This window comes from Odontomachus brunneus, unplaced genomic scaffold (assembly GCF_010583005.1).
Source record: "Odontomachus brunneus isolate Ranch 3 - 2012 unplaced genomic scaffold, Obru_v1 Obru_scaffold_136, whole genome shotgun sequence".
NCBI classification, from domain to species: Eukaryota; Metazoa; Arthropoda; class Insecta; order Hymenoptera; family Formicidae; genus Odontomachus; species Odontomachus brunneus.
The window spans coordinates 801812-825041 of NW_022639586.1; the positions used below are offsets into that span (position 1 = coordinate 801812).

Here is a 23230-nt window from a genome sequence, read left to right on the forward strand (position 1 = left end):
ACCGCGAGTTTCACTCGCGTTGGCGCAATTCTGATGCCGCATTATACACCACTCGAAACGGTTAGAATATCACACTGAATGAATAATCTTGTTAAATAATTCTACAGATTCAAGCAAAAGTAAAAGCAGCTAAAATATCGTCGTATTTACGTGAATATGTATACTTAAAAGATTAGTATCAATCATTAACATTAAATATTTGATGATACGTCTATTATTAAATGACATAATTATTTATATAAATCAAATTATATCATTATTTATATCAAGTCAAATTATATCATTATTTATATTAAATAAATTATATGATGACCACAGAAGGAGGAGGGCGTACTAAATTGCGGCGGGACGCCGTACGTTCGAGATCTGCGTATCTTTTTCGTTCCAGAGAGAGAAAAATATCGAGAGCGCGGTTTTGCTAAACCGGGACTCGAACCCGGGTTTTTCGTTTGCCGGGCGACTGCTCTAAACTATATACTAAGCTACCTGACACTCCAAGCTTACGATACTCTCCTCTCCCTAGATAACGCTCAGAGATGCCGTTCGGAAACGATATCTCTGGTGCGATCTCGAGCGCACAGCGACTACAAAGAAAAACAATGTTACTGTACCAAATAGTACAGCTGTCAGTCTTTCAAAGTCAAAGATTGCTATCCTTTAAGATCTTCTGTCCATGTATACCCGTCTCCACTATTGCCCCTCCTCATCCGGTGCAAATAATACAAATAAGCCCCGGGGTCGATACCAATTTTTTGACAGCCCCCGGGTGCTTGGACGCAATGCACCATGGGGGATCTACCATAGAAGAAGGAGGGCGTACTAGGTGACGGAGAGATATTTAACCCTACAGTCGTCGCATGGGATCTTTAAAAGAATATTATATCCAAAATAGTCTTTTCTTATTTTTTATATAAACCCAAAAACCTAATTAAACAAAGAAAATATTTAAGTTTTTAACATAAAAGATATAAAATAATTTTTTATATTGGGGTTCCCAAGATCCCATGCGTTGACTCGTGTTCGAAAAGTAGCGCGACGACTGTAGGGTTAAAAACGTGATATTTTAATTATTTCAAGCGGTACATTTGATTTCATTAAAATGTGAAAGCCCACATGCAATAGACTACGAACAAATTAAATCGCATTGATTTTAGCGAAAGTTTATAAAAACCTACTCACGAACCCATCACCTTAACTCGTACTCATGTTTCTTTCATAAATGACTCACCGACTTAGAAACAGCTGTCAGTTACCGAGATCTGAAACAAAAAGAAAAAACAATCACGTCAGTTATATACATTGGAAAATTTATAATTTATTTAAATAATTTAAATAGTTATTTAAATAGTTTATTTAAATAGTTTATTTAAATTTATTTAATTTAAAATGAACGAGTTCGCACAGATTCGAGTAAATTTACCCTTCGCTAATTGAAACTATTCTGGTTATGTTCCGATATTTACTGTCAGTACTGAAAATTCATAGTATACATAAAACGAACTATAGATCTTCAGTACTGGCAGAGAATATCGGAACGCAACTTCTGACAACTACTACGTTGTGAATTTCGACAAGAGAGGATTAAGAAAAAGCTACCAACCTGCGGGCCGACTCTGCGCTGCCCGAACCGGATCCTCCGGTGCGGCATCTGCACACATCGGGATCGTGGCTGCCTTCGCGATACTGCTGCAAACTCCGTTAAATCTGAAACAAAAAACAGTTTATTTAATTAGTTGTAGCAATAGAGAAGCTGCTCGGCCCCGCCGAAGACGGAGTATGGAACGAGAAAGTTAGTCAAATTGCGCTTGATATCTCTCTGTTTCTCAAACTTACTAAAACTAAAAAATTAACATTACCTATTGGACTTATCGATACTATAGGCGCTTACTACGACGATCCCAGCATCGTAATTTACGTCTAAAGCGTAACGCCAGCGAAACGCGAAATATTACGCACGACGCGACTCATTGTGTACTACGCGGCGGCGGCGACTCAAGTGGCCGCCGCTGCGTCGCGAGCCTAGCCGCGCGCCTACTGTTGTGTGTGTCTCCAAGGTCGCGCAGTCCTTCGAGACACAGACTCGTAGTTTCGTTATATTTCGACGCGGGATAGCCCAAGACAATGGCGCAGCATGTTAATAACGTATTCCAGAATAACATTACGACTAAAAAAACCGATATAGAAATGTCCAAATTCGATGAATTTCCAATTGCGAATTATCGATAACATGAATGAACGTATGTAAAATTTAGAAAATTAATAATTGCAGCAATTCTAATGTCGCATCGCACACTGCTTAAAAATGGTTAAAATGGTTAGAGTATCATACTGAATAAATAAAAATCCTATTAAATACAGTTCAAATATAAATGTAAACACCTGACATCGCAGTTACGCAAATATATATACTTGAAAGACTAGTGTCAAAGTTATTAAAATTGAATATTCAATGCTTGGAAATATCTATTAAATATTAAAAAACGTGATACTCTGAACGGTACATTCTAATTAATTAAAATATGAAGTCCATGTTCAACGAACTATGAAGAAATCAGATCACATTATTTCCTGTGAAAATTTATAAAAATTTCTCACCGATAAAATCATTATTTTCAATTGTTGCATTCGTGTTTTTCTTTTTTTCTATCTGTGGTTCACCGAACTCAGAATCTGGCACATTAGCTACGCTGAGATCTAAAGTAAAAAAAAGAACAATCACATTAGTCATATTTAAAGATTCTATTTAACGAGTAAATTTGTAGAGATGAATTAACCTTTAACTGTCGTAATTCAAGCTGTTCTAACAACTATGTCCTGAATTTCGATGGGAAAGGGTTAAGAAGAGAAGTTAACCTACCCTCGAGCTCCACGCTGTCCGAATCCTCTTGTACGGCGTCGGTACACATCGGAATCGTAGCTATCCTCGCAATACTGCCGCAAACTCCGCTAAAACAAAAAACAGTTTCCTTCATTAATTGTAGCAATAGACAGGCTGCTCGATCCAGTCGAAAGCGGAGTACAGAGTGAGGAAGTTAGGTTAGGTTAGGTTAGGTTGAGTTAGTACCAATGTATCAAGTTCCGCTTGTAACATTTCCTCCTTCAAACCTAATACGACTGAAATATGATGATTACCTATTAGAGTTCTCGATACTGTAGGTCCTCACGATGATCCCAGCACTGCCGTTGTTCGCCTCAAGCATCACAATTTGCGTCTCTCGAACGTTCCGAACGATTCAAAGTAGCGCGCGACGTGACTCGCTGTATATGTGCATCCCTCTCTTTCTTTTGCTGGTAGATCCCTTCTTTTTCTCTCTCGCTAACCGACACTACCTGCAAAGATTCAACATTGCGTCATATCTTTAGCGTCATATTATCGATCTATCTCACGAATCACTACTGCATTTCGCGACTAATAGATCGGCGATCGTCCGATTATATTAGTACTTGAGTGAACCGATGCTATTAGCAAGTGTAAAGGACGCTGACTCGACGCGTCGTGACAGGCACCGAAAGTATGCACCGAAAAACAAGAAGATTCGCTACCAGCGTACTTACGATACGTTCTGACGATCGCACATCATTATGTTCTACACTCCTGATACTTATTTCCGCGCGAGACTCACTTTCGACAGACAAAAAGTGCGTAAAATGCGGAGCGATGTAGATCAATGTGATAATGGCGGTTGCTTGGCGCGAAAAGATCGAAGATGTGCACGCAATTGGTGACGTATGCCGGCAATCAGCGCCACGACGTGAACGTGTCGCGCTCTTACAACTACACGCTCTGTATTGCTTTTCTTTCTCTCTTGCTCGCAGATCGACTTTACCATTCCAGATTCGGCATTTTCTTTTTCCCTTTCCCATGTATTATCATCGAATTTCTAATTCCTGAGTAATAAATTCAACGCGATCGTCCGATTATATTACCACCCGAGTGAATGAACAGCAATAACAAGACGCGACACGTCGCGACAAGCACCGAGTGTGCATGCCGAGAAATGAGAAGGTTATTCGCTACTTACAATATATCCTGACAATCTATATTGTTATGCTCGACACTCTCGATACTTATTTCTGCGCAAGACTCATTTTTGACAGACGCGTAAAACGCGAAGCAATGTCGAACGATGTTAATAGCAGCTGCTCGACGCAAGAGATTCCAAAATGGCCGAGCAATTGATAGTGCATCAATATATCGACCTATTCGATAGGTCGATTTATTCAATAGACTGAAAGGTATTGAACATCTTCGACCTGTCATTGATTCGATTCTAGCTATGCGTTTCTCATAGCTGTTAATTAATTCGGAAAACACTCCCGTTTTATTTATGGTTTATTCAACAGTCATGAGAAATGCATAGCTAGATGCGACTGAACGAAATCTTTTAATAACTATCGAGCTACCGATGATTGAAACTCGTGTACTCCGCGGCGGGGACGGCGACGGCGACGACTTTGATAGCTGAGTTGCGAACCTGCCGCATTTACTGTTGTCCCAAAAGTTGCGCGACGTTTGACATGAAAGCACCCTGCAAGTTAGTGTTTGCAGATTATGTTTCGCCACTGGATATCCCGCAACTGTACTGTTAATAACGTATTTTAGAATTAAATTACGACTAAATATGTGCTAATAAATTAAAGTTACGACAAAGTCTCACCAATTTTCGATCGCGAGAAGTCTAATTATTCTCGCTACGTCTTTTCGCCACCAATTTTGTTTCTTAAAGATACATTTTATTTTATTCTTTCACTTCATTAAATACATCAATATAATGTAATTTTAGCAAAAAAAGTTAAAGAAATTAATTTTTATGTTTGATGCTAAAGAAAGTCGGGACACTGACGTAAAACTGACGTTTTACTGTAGTTTTTGGGAGGGATATATTTGTCCCAATACGGTCACAAATAGAGTGATAGCTGATATAATTTTGAATGGCAAAATAGCTGTTCATTCAATTGAATAAGGTTATTATTAATGGTAGAGAAAACATGTTCCGTTGGTAGCAAAAGGATTAAAGCTAGGGTTGAAAGTTGTGATTACTTTGCACTCATACGTAATTAATACACATTATCACTGGCCCAACCAGTATGTTCAGGTCTGACGATCAATTATTACTGTGCGCAAATTTTCTATTTTATTTAATTACGACACAAAAATCGTTTCATATCGTACAGACATTTCGGCAATGTGTTTGACGTCTCGCGTCATTAACGGCGCGGTGAGCTTCTGTATTTTCCGCCATTAACGCGAATCGCATGCAAGCGCAGTTAAAAATTTCCGCATTTTCCACGTAACGTTGCCGCGCTTACAAATATATATTTGATACTATTTATATTTCTACGGATATTTTAAACAGCTTTGGCTAACTGGATGTACGCTGTCTAATGCGCATTAGTATCGATATAACGATATTATGCAAATATATCACACTCCGCTTCCACCCACGCGTGATTACCGCTCTTATTAGCTGATTAACACAGTTCTGTTCGATCTACCGGGCTGCTCCGCGAACGATTGATTATGGAATATTCGGTGCGGCACGCCACGTACGCTTCGGCCTTCCTATGTATATTGCCTGCACTACCGCCGCAATTTATAAATTCACGAGGGACGATGAAGAGGAAGAGCAGGAGGAAGACACGAGTACCACGGGGTCCCGCAACGGGCGATCTCGAATCTGCCTGAGCGCTCGCTCGCTCGCTCCATTATTCCCGCGATAATTTAAGACGAGCCTGATATATACGTAGCGAGTTTACGCGACGCCATTGTCTCGCGCTGCCGTTATTTATGGGAAGGTCTCGCCTTCCCAAAAACGGAAGGCGCGCTCTGAGCGCGCGAGCGGACCTCGTGATGCGAGTAACAATTGCGATCCTTAGCTCGCGAGGGCGGTAATTAAGGATTAGCGAGGTGATTAGCGAACGCCGCCGGTATTTAAATCTCGCCAGAGCGATCTGAGCGAGCGCACTGCGTTACAGTGTCGCGGGTTCAGGCCAAACAACTGATTATACGCGGCCCGACGCTGAAACTTCCAAGAGCAGACGTTCCAATTACTGGTTCTAATTACGCGTCTCCCTCTCCTCTCTAATACGTCGGCCAACTTCAAATGCGCCGCACAGTGATTAGTGATAAAGAGGCGTGCGCGCGTCTCTGCAAGTGAAAAACTTTCGCTCCTCTGAAATGGAGATATTCCGTCAACGGCAACGAGGGGGATACACGCGCGCACCTAATGACGTCAATTATAATGACGGTAATTAAAAGCGGCCGTGCGAAAGAACGATACGGGAGATTGCACACGTGCCGTAACGTAGCGATACGTTATTCATTTTTATTTAACTCTACTTTCCCGCATACGTCAATCTCATGCTTATTGCGGCAATCAATACGCGTACACGCCGACCGTTACGTTCGACCGCGAGGAAGTCGTTCAGATACTTTTGTTACAGCGCGCTTTACGGCTGCAACGAGGAAATGACGATCGTACGATTTAACAGTTATCGCCACACGTCCCATAGAGCTGTACACAACACACTACTGACACACATCACTGCGACGTAGTGTTAAACGATCAATCGTGCAAACGGTATGAATCGGTATTATTTTACATATATACATATTTGCTTATACAATTAAAAAAAAAACGTCTTTATTAGCTTTACCGCAACGAGTATGTTCGGACAATATCTTCGTTTCAATTTGTGGGATTGAAAAAGTCACGCATATAAAGGCAATGGCTATGTTTCGACGATCTGTCTCCCCATTTCCATCACGTGGCCTTCTCACCCCATTCAATCTCCAATTTCCCGATTAATTGCTTTTTCGGATTAATTATCATTTAATTACTTTATCAGCACAATGACCACCGGTGTATCGCGTCATAAATAATTAATTAGAGGCGAGCCCACACCGAAAAACGGTTTAATTAATGAGCGAACTTTCCGCAACTAGTCCGCTATTGCGAGTCCGCGGCACGTCCGTCGCTCGCAAACACCTGATTCCGCAAACTCGCGCGAGCGCGCGCAACGCATAATCGCCCCGGGTGAGATTTTTCCTCGTCTAAGCTCCGCAGGAGCAGTGACGGACTGCGGAAATTTCTCTTGACGTCACTGATAAGAGCCGTCACTGAAATTTGCCGTAATACGCAAGCATCTTCGCATACCAGTACGCTTTTCGGTCATAGTTGCGTCGACTATGCCCCACTGGCACGTTTGATACTACCATTAAACGCCCGCAGCGCGGATTCTGCATGCATATTAATTAAGATATAACGGACTAGCCGCGTAAATGGCGGGATCATCCCGCATATTCCCCAGCGAAATAGTTGTCTTAAGCCGTACGAATAAATCGTCCGTTGGGTTAACGCGTCTTCCCCGTGTGTTGCCGGTGATTTTCTCGATCGAAGAGTTCTCTCCCTTTTTTCTTCGCATATTGCTCGCCACGTACACATGCATACACACACACACACACACACACACACACACACACACACACACACATACACACACACAACGGAGATCTGGCGCTTAATAATCGACCTGATTTTTCGAAGGGAGAAGCGGTTTCCCCAAGTTTACGACGAATAATACCCATCAGGGGGTCGCGCAAAGCCTATCGAGCCGGTAATAAGTTCAAAAACTCGATCTAAGCAAATGCGCAAATGGATGCTTAAAAGTCGACGGCAGTGATGTTATTTCTCGCGATCCTTTCCGGCGTTTTCTGGCGCCACGCCACCGCCGTTCACCCCGTTGTAATCCGCTGAGCGTCGACGGCGGCGTTGCCAGGATTACACGAAAAGTTCGAACGCTTGTTCGTTTAAGTTATTATAAGACAAGCATCTTCCGCACAACTCTTTTTTTTACCGAGCAAAAAGGGCCAGGTTTTTGTTTCACTGAAAAAAAGAAAAAAAACCTTGCCTCGCAAATATAGTTCCCTGAATTCAAAACTGCCCCCGGGATCGGGGTTGCTGTCTCGCTTAAATTGCGGTTTTCAGTCGCGGACACAATTTTCTTATCTCATTATATGTATTATACTCTCGCATGAGGTGAATAGAATAATTAAATAATTAACTAATTAACGTAGTAATAGTTAATTTGTGTGTGTGTGTGTGTGTGTGTGTGTGTGTGTGTGTGTGTGTGTGTGTGTGTGTGTGTGTGGTGTGTGTACAATGTATTTCTGGTAAACTTCGACATAAAATGAGAGAAGACCGTACGGATTTAAGTGACGGATTACGGTAGATTGTCGTATCAAGAGCTCATTGCGACGTTGACTTATTTGAAGACTTACTTGGACAAAGGTCGAAGATATTAAGAGGATTAAAATCCCCGTACAGCACTTGGCTTGTGCGCGGAGCAATCGTTTCTTGATTAATTAATAAAAAAGTAACTGTACTCTGTCGGCGGATGGAGGAAGAATCGCCATCGTCTGTTCGCGTTTGTTCAGTTAGCTCTTTTTTATTCGTCACTGACTCAGCTTTTTCTCGTGGCACGCGACGAAAGACGCACCCGACAATGAATGGCACACCGACTCAACGATCGGAATTCTAAAGGACGGTCTGGCCTTTGTAACGTAATAGTCGTGCCACGATTGATATTTCGTTTATACTCTCGTGAAAGTGTCCACAATTGAATTTCAATGACGAATACATCAGCTAATCCGCGTAGGATTATTGCTTAACGTACATACCGCGACATCAAAAAGATCGGGAGAACTTCGATGCGACTTCTCGCAAATGAAGGAGCGCGAAAGCGCGCGACGAAAAGTTAATCGTGCTCCGAACGAATTCCATTTACTGAACATTTCGCTCTAAAACGCGATCATACAGAGAGCGATGTTTAATGCGAGAGATCAAAAACTCGACGCAGCTTGTTCAAGGCAATTGTTGGCGAAATTTATCCCGTTTATAGGTCGTGCATAACGAATGCACTGGTTAACTGCCTTGTGGATTTTCATCAAATTCTCTCTCTTATCAAGTTTTCATGAAGCATCGCATAGCTTAAAACTTACATTATACAATGTAATCGCGCGGGTTTGTACTTTGTCCCTGCCACTCTCTTCTGCATGCAAAATGCAGTCGCCTGTAAATGGCACTCGTCGAGCGCTCCATCAAACGTCAGTGATAATTGCGCGCTAAATACAATTTCCGGATAGAATTTGGAATTTCACGAAAAATAGAGGTAGGATTATACACTCGGAAGCGGCCGCGATGTTTTATCCGGTCAATTCCTGTGATACTTAAATCGTGCGCCGACACCGACCTTTTTCCCCTCTGTTTCCAGGCGTTCGCGGGCTGAGCAATGTGTCAATCCACATACCATTGGCAGTGGCAGCTGGCACGACGGTCAACATGTCCTGCATGTACGATCTACAATCGGAAATCCTTTATACCGTCAAATGGTACAAGGGCTCGGAATTTTTTCGATATATCCCCAAGGAGATGCCGCCAATCGGAGTGTTCGGAGAGCTCGGCGCGAAAGTTGTGGTAAATAATATATTGATGGAACGTTTCGATGTCAAAAGTTAGACAGACGCGGTTGCCTTTTTAGCGAACTATTTCATCTAGGAAACAGGTAAAAGCTTTCGTTATCTATTAACGCTTTCGTGATGTTTCACTGGTCGAGATCCTCCAATTTTTATCATTAAACAGTTTCACCGATATGCGCATGGCTTTGAAAACATTTTATTGATCCTTTTCAGAGGAAAAACGGACTGTGATCGAAACTGATGGAAATATCAGTGCATCATGTTTTTTTTTTACTTTATTGCATTATTACCTTCTGTTCAGTATGTAACGTTCCAACGTTTTTGGACAGCTTCAAGTACGATTAAAGTTGACAGTGTTGGCAGACACGCGATGCACATAATTCTCCTCTCTTTCCGCGCTCTTTCGTCACGCTACGGAGTCGAGAAAAGGATCTCATCATCTCTCCGCGAAATATCTCTAATTGGAATCATTAGAAGCGCGTTTCTAGTTTTACCGCAAGTCTCGCATACACGCAATCGAGTTATTTCGAGTCCCACAATAGTTCTGCACTTGTTAAAAGTTGACTCCTACTTTTCAAGGGATCAAGTTTTACATGCCCACATGACGGGCGAATGTCAGAACTCGCCAAAACAAGGGCGAGACACCAGCGTTAAATGTCTCCAAGTTTGCACCGATTCCGTTTTCTCTTAACCGTTCAATTTTCTTTTCATCGCATATATCGTCGAGCAAAACCTTTCGCTGTACTACTTTTTATTATCAATTATTCGGTCGCACTTGAATTGACAGCCATTGTCAAAGTTGTTTCGCGAACGAAAGATTGAGAAGTACAACATTTAACAAAGATTTTTGAAGAGTAACATTTGACATTTACAAGGTTTGCGGCGTAATTCGCGAGTCTTTCAACGGAAAGTACAACTTACAACTGCAGGAACCAGTGATGTCTCGGGGTTCTTGTATCGACAGCGAATTCGATTCGATAAGAGAGCTAGCCCGCGAATTTAACGACGCAATTCTCCCAGGTAGATGCGCATCGCATAACTTCCGTAATTGTATTCTTATCGCCGCGCATTTTCTGCCTTAAAGCGCCGCTTTGACACGCTTTAAATGCGGGGCAAAACGACAAACGCCCCGTCGTCGAGTCGATATCGGTGGAGAGAAGGACGGAACAGCGCTAGTTCACGCCATAACGTTCGCGTGGCGCATGGCAGATTGCTTGCTGCATATGTAGACGAATATTTCCCGCGTGTATATCGGGGATGCATGAAAAAGAAACAGCAATCCGGCGGAAATTTGAAGGTCTGTAAAAATATACAATCCCGCTAATTAAAATGGACGCTGCGCACACAGTGATATGGCCCGTCCGTCGAAATTTCATTTCTTGTCATATATCCTTCATTCGATCCCGTACGAATTTCGCAACGAGAGACAAACACGCCACGCATCACGGACTTATTCGCACAATTAAACGTTACCGGCTCTTATCCGTTAATTGATGCTACGAAAATCGCACATTCATACGTCGAATGTTCGACGGTATTCTCTTTTTTGCACGAAGCGAAGCGGTTCTATGGATAATTGTCATTTGTCTTTCTGTAATACGCTCTAATGTCTCTCTAATGTCTCGCCATTCGATAATTGAAATCCATTAACGCGACGATTCATTTCGGAAGAAAATCCGCAGCATCCTCTCTGTTGCCGTGTACCTTTTCCATTGCTACGCGCGAGTGTAGAATGCATTTATTTCGCGTGTAGAGAGAGAGAAAGAGAGAGAGAGAGTGTGTGTGTGTGTGTGTGTGTGTATGTGCATGCGTGCCGCGCAACGCCGTTAGCGAGTATATTTCTCCAGCTCGCGTTTTACGCGTTGAGAGCATAAAAACTGTATTTTTTTTCTTGTTTTTTTTTCACGTAAAAGGGCGTTTACCGTGCACATGATATCTCGTTCCGGCGTGCATCGTGGCACTTTGTCGCGAGAATTAATTTAACAAAGTAGGCGCGGCAAGCATATCGCGACGCTACATCAAAGAAGTGTGTCGCGGCGCGGCGCGCGAGCTTAAAATAAATTGTCGGGTACTCGAAATACAACGTGGCCACAGGTCGTCGTTATTCATTCGGCGACAGAAATTATAACAGTCTATTTCACGCTCAATAAATACGCGATGGGGCGCGTATTCGCCGTGGAACGCACACATTCTTGCGACGTGAACGCGGAGACGCGACGCGACCGCAGACGATATATCCGGCGTTTAACAAAAACAAAAAGCGATTGTAAATCGCGAGCGTAAGCGTAGAGAATTTTTCCCGGCCAGAAGAGACGACGACGACGACAACGACGACAAGTTTACTCTTGAGCTTTATTGCAATTATTACGGTACGCCGTTACAGAGTCGGCATTCTTTTCTTTGTCTAGCGATTTATGTCCAGCCGCACTGAACTCTTCGTTTCCCCACGTCGTGGGACCTGTCGTTAAAAACGCGGATTATTGTGTACAAATGAGGACACTCACGGCCTTGTTGTTGCTTCGCGCGACCCAGCGGATATAAAACGTTAGCGCGTACACGCGCGTGTGCCTCGTGATTGGGCTGCCGACGTAAGAATATTAGATGTACCGACGGGACGGTACGGAACGTAACGGTGCTCGCGATAAATCGGACGTGATAAATTTTAATATTATTTCGTGAACGTCGCTCGGTTACGTGATCCGGTTACTGAATGCTTCCTTTGCCTCGCTTATTAATGCAAAAGATATTATTCCCGCTAGCCGGTGCCGGCGCAGAGCGCGGTTCGCAAAGTTCGGCAATGTAATCTGCTTCTCATTAGTGTGCATTTGCGCGAAAGGCGAAGGGTTACCTTTGTCGTTTTAAGCGGCAGCCAATAGCCGTCGCGGAAATCTTGCGTGAACTCCAAGCACCGCCGGGATTATCTCCTGTTGAGAGAACCCTTTCTTCTCTCCACGAGAGAGACTTTCTTTTCACGTCTCCGCTTGTTAATGCGACGTTCCAGAAGACACTTTGAATTTATCACGTCGTCACGTCTCGCGTGCGCTCGACTGCACGTCATCGTGTCGCCTGAAAAAAAAGAGAAAGGGAGAAATGAAAAGAGGGGGAGGGAGGAGATTCACTGCGCGATATTTCGAGTTACGCACGTGTGCGCACGCGACCAAAGAAAGAATAATCACTGCAAAATCAACATTTCCAGGTTGAAAGAGTACGAAAAAAAAATGAAAAAAGAAAAAAAAGAAAAATGTACAGTTGAAACGTTTGGCCGAGCTGAATTAAAGCACAGCTGACGGTTTTATTCAAGCCGCATTAAAGCACAACCGCGGCGTTTCGCCTGGGCTCCACGAATTACTCCCAAACGCGATCTCAAAAACACGTTAATACCTTCCTGTTCAATTTCGACACGTTAAACGGCGAAAAGTGACTGTGCAGATTGACTCGCGAGTGCTTTTGAGTCGCGCGAAAACCGCGATCGTCAACATTATTTTACGCGTCCTCTTACAAGAGAACATGATTCTTTAATTAGCTGGGTTATAACTTGGTAATAAATTAGGGCACAAAGCACAGGATGTGACAACATTGCCGTGACACATCGTGCATAATCACACGTCTACCAATTATCGATTATTAATTACCGCGGCGTCGCACAGCCCCCCGTCAAAATCGCTCGCCGGGATTTCCGCACGTCGCCCCTCGACGCGATATTCAAAGATGAATATCGCACGCCCGTCAAGAAGCGACGCAAAGAGCTCGCGCGCGCGATCGATTAGGCGCGTCCTGGCGCGCTGGCGGAAAAACAACGAGGTGAAAAGAGATGTTCCAATCCGCCACGCCAATGTCGGATGTAGCCGTCGCGAGAAAAAGTAATCGTCGCAAAATCAATGTTTTTCGGCGGTGCACGTTGGAAAAAAAAACGGACGGGGGAGTGGGACAAAAAACAAAGAAAAAAGAGACGGAAGAGAGAGAAGCAGTTAAAGAGCCTTGACGCGCGACTGCCGCGATTTCCGCGCGATCCGCTCTGGAGGCCAACGAGAGAGGCGCTTTCGTGCACGCGCGATGGTTTTCCAATTAGATTTTACCGGTGGAAAGTACGAACAGCACTCGGGCCAATAAATCGTGACGCACTCCCGGCGGGGGACAGAAATATAGCGCGAGAATTGCGGCTACGACCGCGGGGACGATATGGGGGTTGGCGAAGCAGAAGAGAGAGGAACGCTGGCGGCGCGGCGGCGGCGGATACGCGGAGGATACTCGATGCGCGATCGCGTTTCGTATTTCGCGAACGACCACGACATTAATATCATTCATTCGCCGGCCGGGCTCGATGAATTTACGCGCGAACGTAACGGCGACCTGGTTTATTGTCGAATCGCGATATTATGTAACCAGGCGCGCGGAGTAGGACGATACGCACCGCTCGTCGTGTTGTCCTTACGCATAAGCGTGCCAGTTGATCTCCGATGCGGATTTGTCCGACCTCTATTCTAATTTTCGAGACAAACACGATGGGCCGGTCGATCGATCGCGTCCCGCCGACTACGGTTGCCGAGGGGCGAGTAAAAACGAAATCGCGTAAAGATGTCGGCTGCTCTGTTAAAGTGGATCAGTGTTTCTGACTGAATCGGTGAAAGGACTGTTTCACCGATTATCAATGATGATGACTGATTGATTGATTTTCGATGAAAGCACTCCCACTTTACTGTTCCGTCTATCTCGCTAATTTTGACTTGTGCACAGAAAAACTAGTATTTATTTAAAGTTAACATACTCAAATTAACAATCATTGTTTTATCGCATTTTCGCAATAATAAATATAATTTTGTTTTGATATCAGTTTAATTCTAGAACTCTAACACGCCTAAAACCTAAACACAGGTGAAATAGAGCCAGACCAGTTTTCTAAATGTCACCGTTCCTACAAAGATGTTTTGTTTTTTTATTAAAACTTTCTTTAACTTTAAAAAAGTATTGAATTTTGATCATTTTTACGGAAATTATGAGCAAATAAAAATACGCTGCACACACACATAAAATTTACCATGTTTAGGATTTACGTAGCTTTTTGATATTTAGAATTTTAGAATTATACTATCTGGGGCTGCTCAGGGCTTCTTGTATCAATATTTTGTGTGCTTTCCATTAATGAGGATTATTTTTTTAGTAATAAAAACATAGATTGTTTTTCGTTGAAAATCATACAAAATATATTCCTGCAAGTAATTTACTTTCGTTTAGCACTTGTAGACTCATTTGAAGAATAATATGTCAAAAATAAAGATATTTTCTCAGCGAGAATGTTGTTCATGTCTGTGTACAAATAAGATTTCGCTGAAATAACGTATAATATACAAATTCGTAGTGTACGCTATGTTAAATTCAATATTCTCGCGTTGGAGACAATAAAATTAACGGTTTCCATGCGCTTTGCGTGCACTGACTATCTGTGTTCGCAAAGTGCATCAATAATGGGAATAGTTGCTACTATTGACTGATCCCTTCAGCGAAATCTTACTGATTGCAGTGCTCTATGCTTCTAACTGAATCAGAAGTTACAAGTATGCCATTTCAGCGAAGAATACACTGATTGCACTTCAGAGAGTAACCGGGCGAGTTCACCGCGTTCTTAGTGGAAGGACGAGAATCTGTGAGAACGATTTCACGTCTCTCGCAACAGTAAATAATAAAATAGGAAAAAATTCTTGGTCTTATATTCGGCCACTGTGGCGAGTTTAACGGACGGAAGACTTGGGTGAGTTCGGTGATCTCTTCTATCGCGACGTCCGAGGTGAATCGTTTTATCTAGGTAGGAACGCCTCGCTTCTTAAAATAGTTTTGTTTATGCGCTGCCCTACATTTCCGCCAAGTTTCATGCTTCTCTGAATTTTCGGCTTGTCAAACTTTCCTTATTCTTTCCTTTCCAAGTTTAGATAACTTCGGACAATCTCCGAGATACACACAGAGTATTTCGAAAGAATGTTAACACTTATGTGGAAGCAACTTCTTCTCTATATAAGTATTTACATTTTTTCGAAGCGAATTCTTCATATAAATAAATAAACATCCTTTGCAAGCATCCTGTGTACAATCACCTCGCCTTCATTTCGGAAGCCCGGACACTTTCTTACAGTCGTTGCGAATCGTTTTTATTCTCGGCATCCTTAACGTCGCGTTGGCGCAGAGTCCGAATTACCGAGATACCGACCGGCGGCCAAAAACACAGTCAAATTACGGTAGTAGCGTCGGCGAAATCCTTTCCTGCGGCGTGAGTCGCCGGAAGCTTCAAGGACGCCCCGGGGGATCGCAGTTTGGCTCTCTTTCGGGACGATACGTGTCCGTCCGTGATATAGCATACGAGCGTGTCGATGCCACAAGCACGGAGCAAACCGCGGCAAAATTAATTGTGTGATTTATACGCTGCCAGCGGCAACATATAATTAATCCCTGTTGCGAGGTATTGTTTGTCGCGGACGAGCGAGCGCGCGAGGACGTCAAAGCGGGCGAGTAAGTGCGATCGATTCGCAATAAATGGCACTTGCCGCCCACCCCGTATATATGCTCGGTCAATTCTGCGGTCGATGCTAAATTAACTCAAAATTCAGTAGGCGTGCCGGCGCTTCCCACCATTGCCGGTCGTTTTACTGGACAAAATAATATGTAATTCATCCGTGCCGCGCTCTCTTTTACCGCGCGCCGCCCTTTCTCGCCTTCTCCCATCCCCGCTGAAGGAGGGGCTATTAATCTTAATCATTTTAACGGCATAGTTTCACCCGCGACGGAATATAATCGCGAAGAACGCCATCTTCGGAGTCGCGTTATCGGCGAGACGATGAAATATCGCGAACAATATCGCCGGAGTGACTTGTGTAATTATGTAATTTATCTTTCGAGATCTAGACAATTGTGAATGTGCGGGGAAAGCGAGCCGCGCGTCAGAGATATTGCGCGATGTTGTCTCACGAAATTGCCGGTATTTATTCTCGTCTTGTGAGAGAGATAATCATGTCGAAAGACGACTTTATTTATTTAACGAGCCCTCGAACACAGAGACACACGCCGTAAGTAACAGGCCACAAGGTCGTCACGAGCCGTCTCTGTGCATTCGCGCGAGTCCATGCACTTCTGTCAGCGATACCGCGTGGAAAAGAGCGACGCAAGGAGAAACGTAGCTCGTGATATTCGCGGCGAATAAATGATATTGGCTCTCGAGAACGAATTGAGACAAACCGCTCACACACAGATACGACAACGCGTTACTTGTTGCACTTGATGCCGACAGTTCGATACAATTTCACGCTGCATTGTATAACATAGGCGTGTTTACGATTGCATCTTGCATAATACAGAACCTCTCCTCGGCAACACAAACATTACAATTACCAGATGGATTTTGTCGATTAGTGCATACACGAAGCGGCAGCTGCATCACGAATGCGCGTATGTGTGTTTCGCAATCGGCGCGCACACGTGTATCCCTGTCGCCGTGAATAATACCCGCTAATTACGTTTCAGACAAATCGGAGCGACGCGCATCGAGTGGTCCTGAAGGATGTGCAACCCAATCATACTGGCAAATATCGCTGCGAGGTCTCCGGAGATTCCCCCACATTCAGCACTGTAATGGTTGCCGCTTACATGCACGTAGCTAGTGAGTATACTTGCAGCAGCGTATTTTACATCCGAGCAAAGATAACACAACGCATGCACCGAAGAGAGAAAGAGAGAGAGAGAGAGAGAGAACTCGACGCGTGGCAGAGCAAACACGGGCTTCCTATGAATGAATCCCGATACCCGAGTAAATACGCGAGCGAGAAGGCAGAGCGGAAGGCGACGTTCGCGAGAAAACTGCAGCGTAATTCCGCGTGGCGAGATTATCGTGCGCGTGGGACGATTGATCGCGAGTAATCGAATGACCGGGCTTTCTCGGAGGAAACGATATTTGGCAACGTGCGACTGAAAAGAGCATCGCAATCGCTTCGGATAGTGCAAGACACACATGTCGGGAAAAATCTCGAGAGGTGCGCGACCGAGCATCGCCCAACGCGACTGGAAATCGCGAGCGAGAGTCTCGAATGAAGAAAATGGCTTTTTAATTTCGTCACTTGATGTTTTCGCAATCCCCGCGCGAGTTAACGAGCGCGCGTCTCGTGATATCGAATTCTCATTTTGCGCCGCATAACATGAGCGAATTAAACTCGAGCACACTTCTCGTATACTCGCGTATACTTCGCGCAATCTCTTTTGCCTTTTTTCTCCCGACGAGTTTCTCGCGTTTCCCAAGTGTGCTCAGTGCAGGTGAAAAGATGCTTTCTTGTTTTTTTTTTTTCCAAATAACGAAGAATTTCGTCGACGCGCGTAGAAAGTGAATAAACAGTCAAAGTATTTTTACCTCGCACGGGGGCCTAAATTACTATAGTCGAAATTTTGCCTCTGCATTAAGCCGCAAATCTCATCGAATTTGATCCTCAATATGAAGGGAACAAACAATTATTTACAGCATCGAGGTGAAACAAGAGTCTGACTTCGAGATTGGTGTTTCCAAATTCAACAGAATTTGTACATGCGGAATTAACATGCAGTCAGAATTCTGTGTGCAGCGACCTTCGCATGTCGAGTCAACAAGCAATGGCTTGATTGTACGTCACGAAATTTATAAGGTCACGGAATCCATAATTGTTAGATTGGCCCTTGATGAATCTTATAAATTGTGGAATCCGCAAGATTTATGCGGCTGATAATGATCGGTAATGTATCGAACGTCGCCATAAATTTGTCGGGCTCACGGGGACGCGAGTGACACCCGTGGAGAAAAACGGCTTCCTATATTTTATTAAGTCGCGGAACCTGTAAAATATACGCGCGGCCGCCTGCCAGCGGCTCTCAGCCGGCCCGATGCAGGAAATTACACGTTAACGTTACAGCTGACTCCCCTCTACTGGTACTCTACTGCTTATCCCCGCGCGAGCTCGGCGACAAAAAGCCCCGGCGTCATTATCCTTGATAACAGCGCGCAATAAACCTGTCCGCGGGACAGAACTCCGCCGATCGGCCGATGCTTATTGAATCCCGCGCCCATCCGCCGTCCGATGCAGGCCGTGGCCGAGAAAAAGCGTGAAAGCCACCGCTAATTTCGCCATTTAGTGCCATCAAAGCGTTAAGTGGATAACGTTAATTTATGAGCGCCATTCTCCCATCGGCTATCGTTGTTTAGGCTGGCCGCGCACGATCGTCTCGTATAATTCTCGTTGGTAACGCGGATAATTGCTGCGACCAATCCCGCCAGCGAGAGAGGAGTTTTTTTACCGGCGCCCTTCGTGTACAGCGACACCCATTCCGCGCCAGTTGGGGACGCATTGTTAAAATTCAATAAAAACAATTCACATCGTCCTCTACGAACGCGACCGCGGTCGCGGTCGCCGCGAAGGCGACGCCGGCGAAGTGGACACACGAGGATCCGTGACGAATCGTGGATTCGGTCGTGACCCGTAAGTTTTTTGCCGAGTTCGCCACGACTACTCCTCGTGCGCTGCCGGGTACAGCAGCTTCTCTCCGGCACGTCTTTCGCGAGAGCGCCTTTCATTATCGTCGTTGATTATCCTACACGGCGACTAGTATTGTCACCGTAATCGCGCCCAATTAAAACGCAGTTAAGCGAAGGGAGAGCGAGAGAGAAAGATGGAGAAAGGGATCGTGGCGAGGGCGGAAGGGAGACGTGGTCGTGGAAAAGAAGACGCGGAGGAGCGTCGAGTCTCGTTCCCACCGTTCCTTGCAGCCGCCGCCGCCGTCGTCGTCGTCGTCGTCGTGCGTCGACCTAACGACGCCACAAGCACGGTAGCGATCCCTCCTTTGAAGGAACAAGGTGATTGCCTCCTCTTTCCGATCACGGGTCGCTCGTAAAAGCTCGATACTAGATCGGGGGCTCGAATCTCGCCTTGTACTCACCTTCGTATACCGCCCTCTTTCTCTATGAGAGCGTCTCGTTCGCTCCTTCCTGCTAGTTCTCACGAGACCGACCGATCATGCCGTTCCACACGACACACGTTGAAAATGGTAATATCCCTCGGCCGTGTCCTTGAGACTCGACGAGATCGCGCGAGGAAGGAGCGGTCCGAGGCGGAAGTCGGAGGGAGTCCAGGGAGAGAAGTGAGAGACAATTCCTTGACAGCTGTGCACAGAATCGCCACCGAGAGAACCAAGAGGAATCGACTGCCTTCTGTGGACGTTATAATGATCCCCGAGATGTACTTGATACGTTATGTATATATATATGTTACGCGAACGAGAGAGCGAGGTTCGAACTTGGCTTAATGACGATGATGTTCGCGGAAATGTCCAGGTTGTTCCGCGGCTCTAAGCTGACTTATCGCGTGCGAACGAAGGAACGAGCGGCTACTGCATCGACATGGCCCACCGCTAAAGCCGATTTTGAATAAATCTATACGCAACGGGCGAGAGCGCGTTTTATATTTATGAAGGCGCGTATACATGCGCGCTAGCGAAAGCGCGAACGCACTCGGGCTTTGTACGGAAACGTTACTTCTAATTTACGGCGGACGCATCCCTCTTTCAATTCAATTTCCCGAGATGCGAAACGCGTCGGCGCGATATCCGCGTATAAGCGGAAACCCTCGCGCCATTGTTCGGGAATAAAAGTTACGTTTTTGTCGTATTGCACGTTCCCCGTATGTCGTAACTCGTCGGCGCGGCTGTGAAGCAATTAACAACGCGTAACACTTTGCGCGTGCATGAAATTGAAATAGGAAACAGTATCCTTTATCAAAAGAATCCTTTATAGCAAGTGGCAATTATTTCGTGTAATAAGAGAAAGTAGAAATATTTGTACGATACGCACGGATGTAATTAAGATATATATCTGCCAAACTGCAGTGACGTACGCTCTACAAATCTAATCTGAAGTGTTCGAAGTCGACGGATAAATCGGCATGTATCGAGTGTACATCGTCCATACAAGCCATGTCGAACATAGCGTATTCTACGCGTGACGCAAAGACGTTCGCTATGCCAGGTCGCAAAGTCGAGGTCGCTAAATAGCGCAAAAAGCGTCATTCGCGATTTCCGCGTGAAACGCTTTTCGACACCGCGAACAATGATCCCGGTCGTGAACTATCGCGGCGCTTTCGCCGCGCGTGTTTTTGTCCTCGGCCGTAGTCGAAGGAAGCGGCCGTAACAATGGCCATGGCTGTCCGTTATCCATGACAAAAACTCGCGTGGTATCCGACTGTTACCATAAGGTACTTTAAATTTCCAGGTCTACCAAACGGCGATCCTCAACTGCGGGTGGAGAAGACGCGCTACGCGGTCGGCGACACTGTACGTGGAAACTGCACGGTACCGTCGGGAAATCCTCCGGCTAACGTGACGTGGACTGTCAATGGGACACCGGTAGGTTGATGAATGTGAAAAGTGTCCGGGGAATCCACCCCTCGAGCGTTCTCGCTGATTCATGACGAGCCGCATAAATATTAATTCTACTCGTGTCTTGTTCCCGTGATATATACTGGCCGTCACGAAATTTTTGCAAGTCTCATCCGCGACAGGCCACGCACGAATTTCTGAACGGCTCCGCTAAACAAATATATTGGATCGCTTGGTTGGTTTCTATGTAATCCAATACGAATGTAACGTCTGAATTTTTTTATAAATAAGCGAATTTTTTATAAATAATTTTTCACACATAAAAGTCCTCCGACTCTATAGAAGCGGAGTACACGAATAGTGAATAATTTTTGACCCGAGTGTATAACAATATTGAAAATTATTATTTTTTTAATGGATTATGGAATGTATGTGATAAAAATATCAAATTTGAAATTAACTGACGACCTACCAAGCACACATAATCGAAATAACAATGACAAAGCGTATATCTACAATCATAATAAGCAATCGTTGTGGAAACCACATGAATGTAGCGTCAAAGGTTCTCGAGAAATAAGACCCAAAATTTTGGCACAAATCACAAAGGAAACTTCAGGAGTGCGAAAACAAAATTTTGAAGAAAAATTTTGAAGAGAAAAGTCTCTTCCATTCAAAATAAGCAATCAGAATGAAGCCGCATTGACGTAGAGTTTCGCGTTCTCGAGTAATAGGCCCTAAAAGTTCGACACAAATCAGACAAGTGAAATACCAGGTGAACAAAAAAATGTTTGAAACATCAGAGAACCCCACTATCAAAATAAGTCATCGCTGTGGAAACTGGATTTTCGTGGTGTCACGTGTTGTGGAGAAATAGTTCGCTATATGACAGACAGATGAAAATGTAGGTGTGCAAGAAAAAATTTCAAACACATGACATTATTCTCCTATCAAAATAAATCGTCACCTAAACCGCATTCCCGTCGAATCACGCGGTCTCCAGTAATAAGCCCCGAAATTTTGTCATATGACAGACAGGTAAGAATCCAGGTGTGCGAGAGAAAAAGTTCAAACGCATAACACTATTCTCCTATCAAAATAACTCATCGCAATGCAAACTGTATTCCCGCCCGATCACGCCTACTCGAGTAACAAGTCCCGAAAGTTTGTCATGTGACAGACAGGGAATTTCCAGGTGTACGAGAGAAAAATTTCAAACGTATGACTCTGTTTTACTATCAAAATAAATAATCGCAATGCAAACTACATATATTGCTGTTCGATCACGCGTTTTTTAGTAATAAGCTCCGAAATTTGGCGACATGACAAACAGATAAGATTCCAGATGCGCGAGAAAAAAATCTTAAACGTATAACACTATTCTCCTACCAAAATAAGTAATCGCAGTGCAAACCGTATTCCCGTCCTATCACGCGTTTTCGAATAATAAGCCCCGAAATTTGGCGACATGACAAACAGGTGAGATTCCAGATGTGCGAGAAAAAATTTTAAACGTATGACTGTTCTACTACCAAAATAAATATTCGCAATGCAAATCGTATTCCCGTCCGATCACGCATACTCAATAAACCCCGAAATTTGGCGACATGACAAACAGATGAGATTCTAGATGCACGAGAAAAAAATTTCAAACGTATGACTCTGTTCTACTACCAAAATAAATACTTGCAGTGCAAACCGTATTCCTATCCGATCACGCGTTTTCAAGTAATAACCCCCAAAATTTGGCGACATGACAGACAGGTGAGATTCCAGGTGCGCGAGAAAAAATTTTAAACTTATGATTTTGTTCTATCAAAATAAGTAATCGCAGTGCAAACGGTATTCCCGTCTGATCACGCGCTCTCGAGTAATATGTCCCGAAAGTTTATCATGTGACAGACAGGTAAGTTTTCAAAGAGTTTTCAAAAAGTTTTCTCTTCTACTGTCATAATAAGCAATTGTGCAAATGTCGCGTCATATACCCTTATAGAAATGTAATACTGATAAGTAATTATCACTGGCCAAATTATTACTTATCAGTATTACATTTCTATAAGGATATTCTCTAGAAATAAACTTTGAAGTCGAAGGAATATACAGGGTGTTTTTTTTTAACTTGAGACTGCTAAATATCTCGAAAAATAAGCATTGTACGACAAAAATGTCCCAAATAAACCCTCAATAGTTTCGAGGGCGCAATTCAATCCCACAAAAATTATCCACCTCCCGCCCTGGGGATGGGGCGGGGGGTAACTTTGAAATCTTAAATGGGAACCCCTACTTTTTATTACAGATTCGGATTCTACATCGAAAAACATGTAACTTTTGTCTGAACTTTTTTTTTCTATTTCTGATAGATGGCGCTGCATTCGGCGAAAA

General features: G+C 44.1%; 2 protein-coding genes across 3 annotated transcripts in view; one reads left to right on the top strand and one right to left on the bottom strand.

Moving 5' to 3' along the window:
* Positions 1-23230, top strand: part of LOC116850196 — a 72345-nt gene that overhangs the window by 44083 nt on the left and 5032 nt on the right. The window contains exons 2-4 of the mRNA XM_032828183.1: positions 9274-9476; positions 16985-17120; positions 20742-20875. Of these exons, the coding sequence (XP_032684074.1) occupies positions 9274-9476; positions 16985-17120; positions 20742-20875 (473 nt within the window). The remainder of the gene's footprint in view (positions 1-9273; positions 9477-16984; positions 17121-20741; positions 20876-23230) is intronic.
* LOC116850199 lies at positions 1229-3023 on the bottom strand. 2 transcript variants are annotated; one of them, XR_004379277.1, is made up of 3 exons: positions 1857-1988; positions 1601-1704; positions 1229-1259 (listed from the first exon to the last, which is right to left on the bottom strand). XR_004379277.1 is itself a non-coding variant. In XM_032828188.1 (3 exons), the coding sequence occupies exons 1-3, from the start codon at positions 2970-2972 to the stop codon at positions 1511-1513; spliced, it is 408 nt and encodes a 135-aa protein (XP_032684079.1). In that variant the 5' UTR covers positions 2973-3023; the 3' UTR covers positions 1440-1510. The 2 variants fall into 2 exon arrangements, 1 of the variants encoding a protein (XP_032684079.1); XM_032828188.1 differs by lacking the exons at positions 1229-1259; positions 1857-1988 and adding exons at positions 2596-2694; positions 2858-3023 and having other exon boundaries at positions 1440-1704.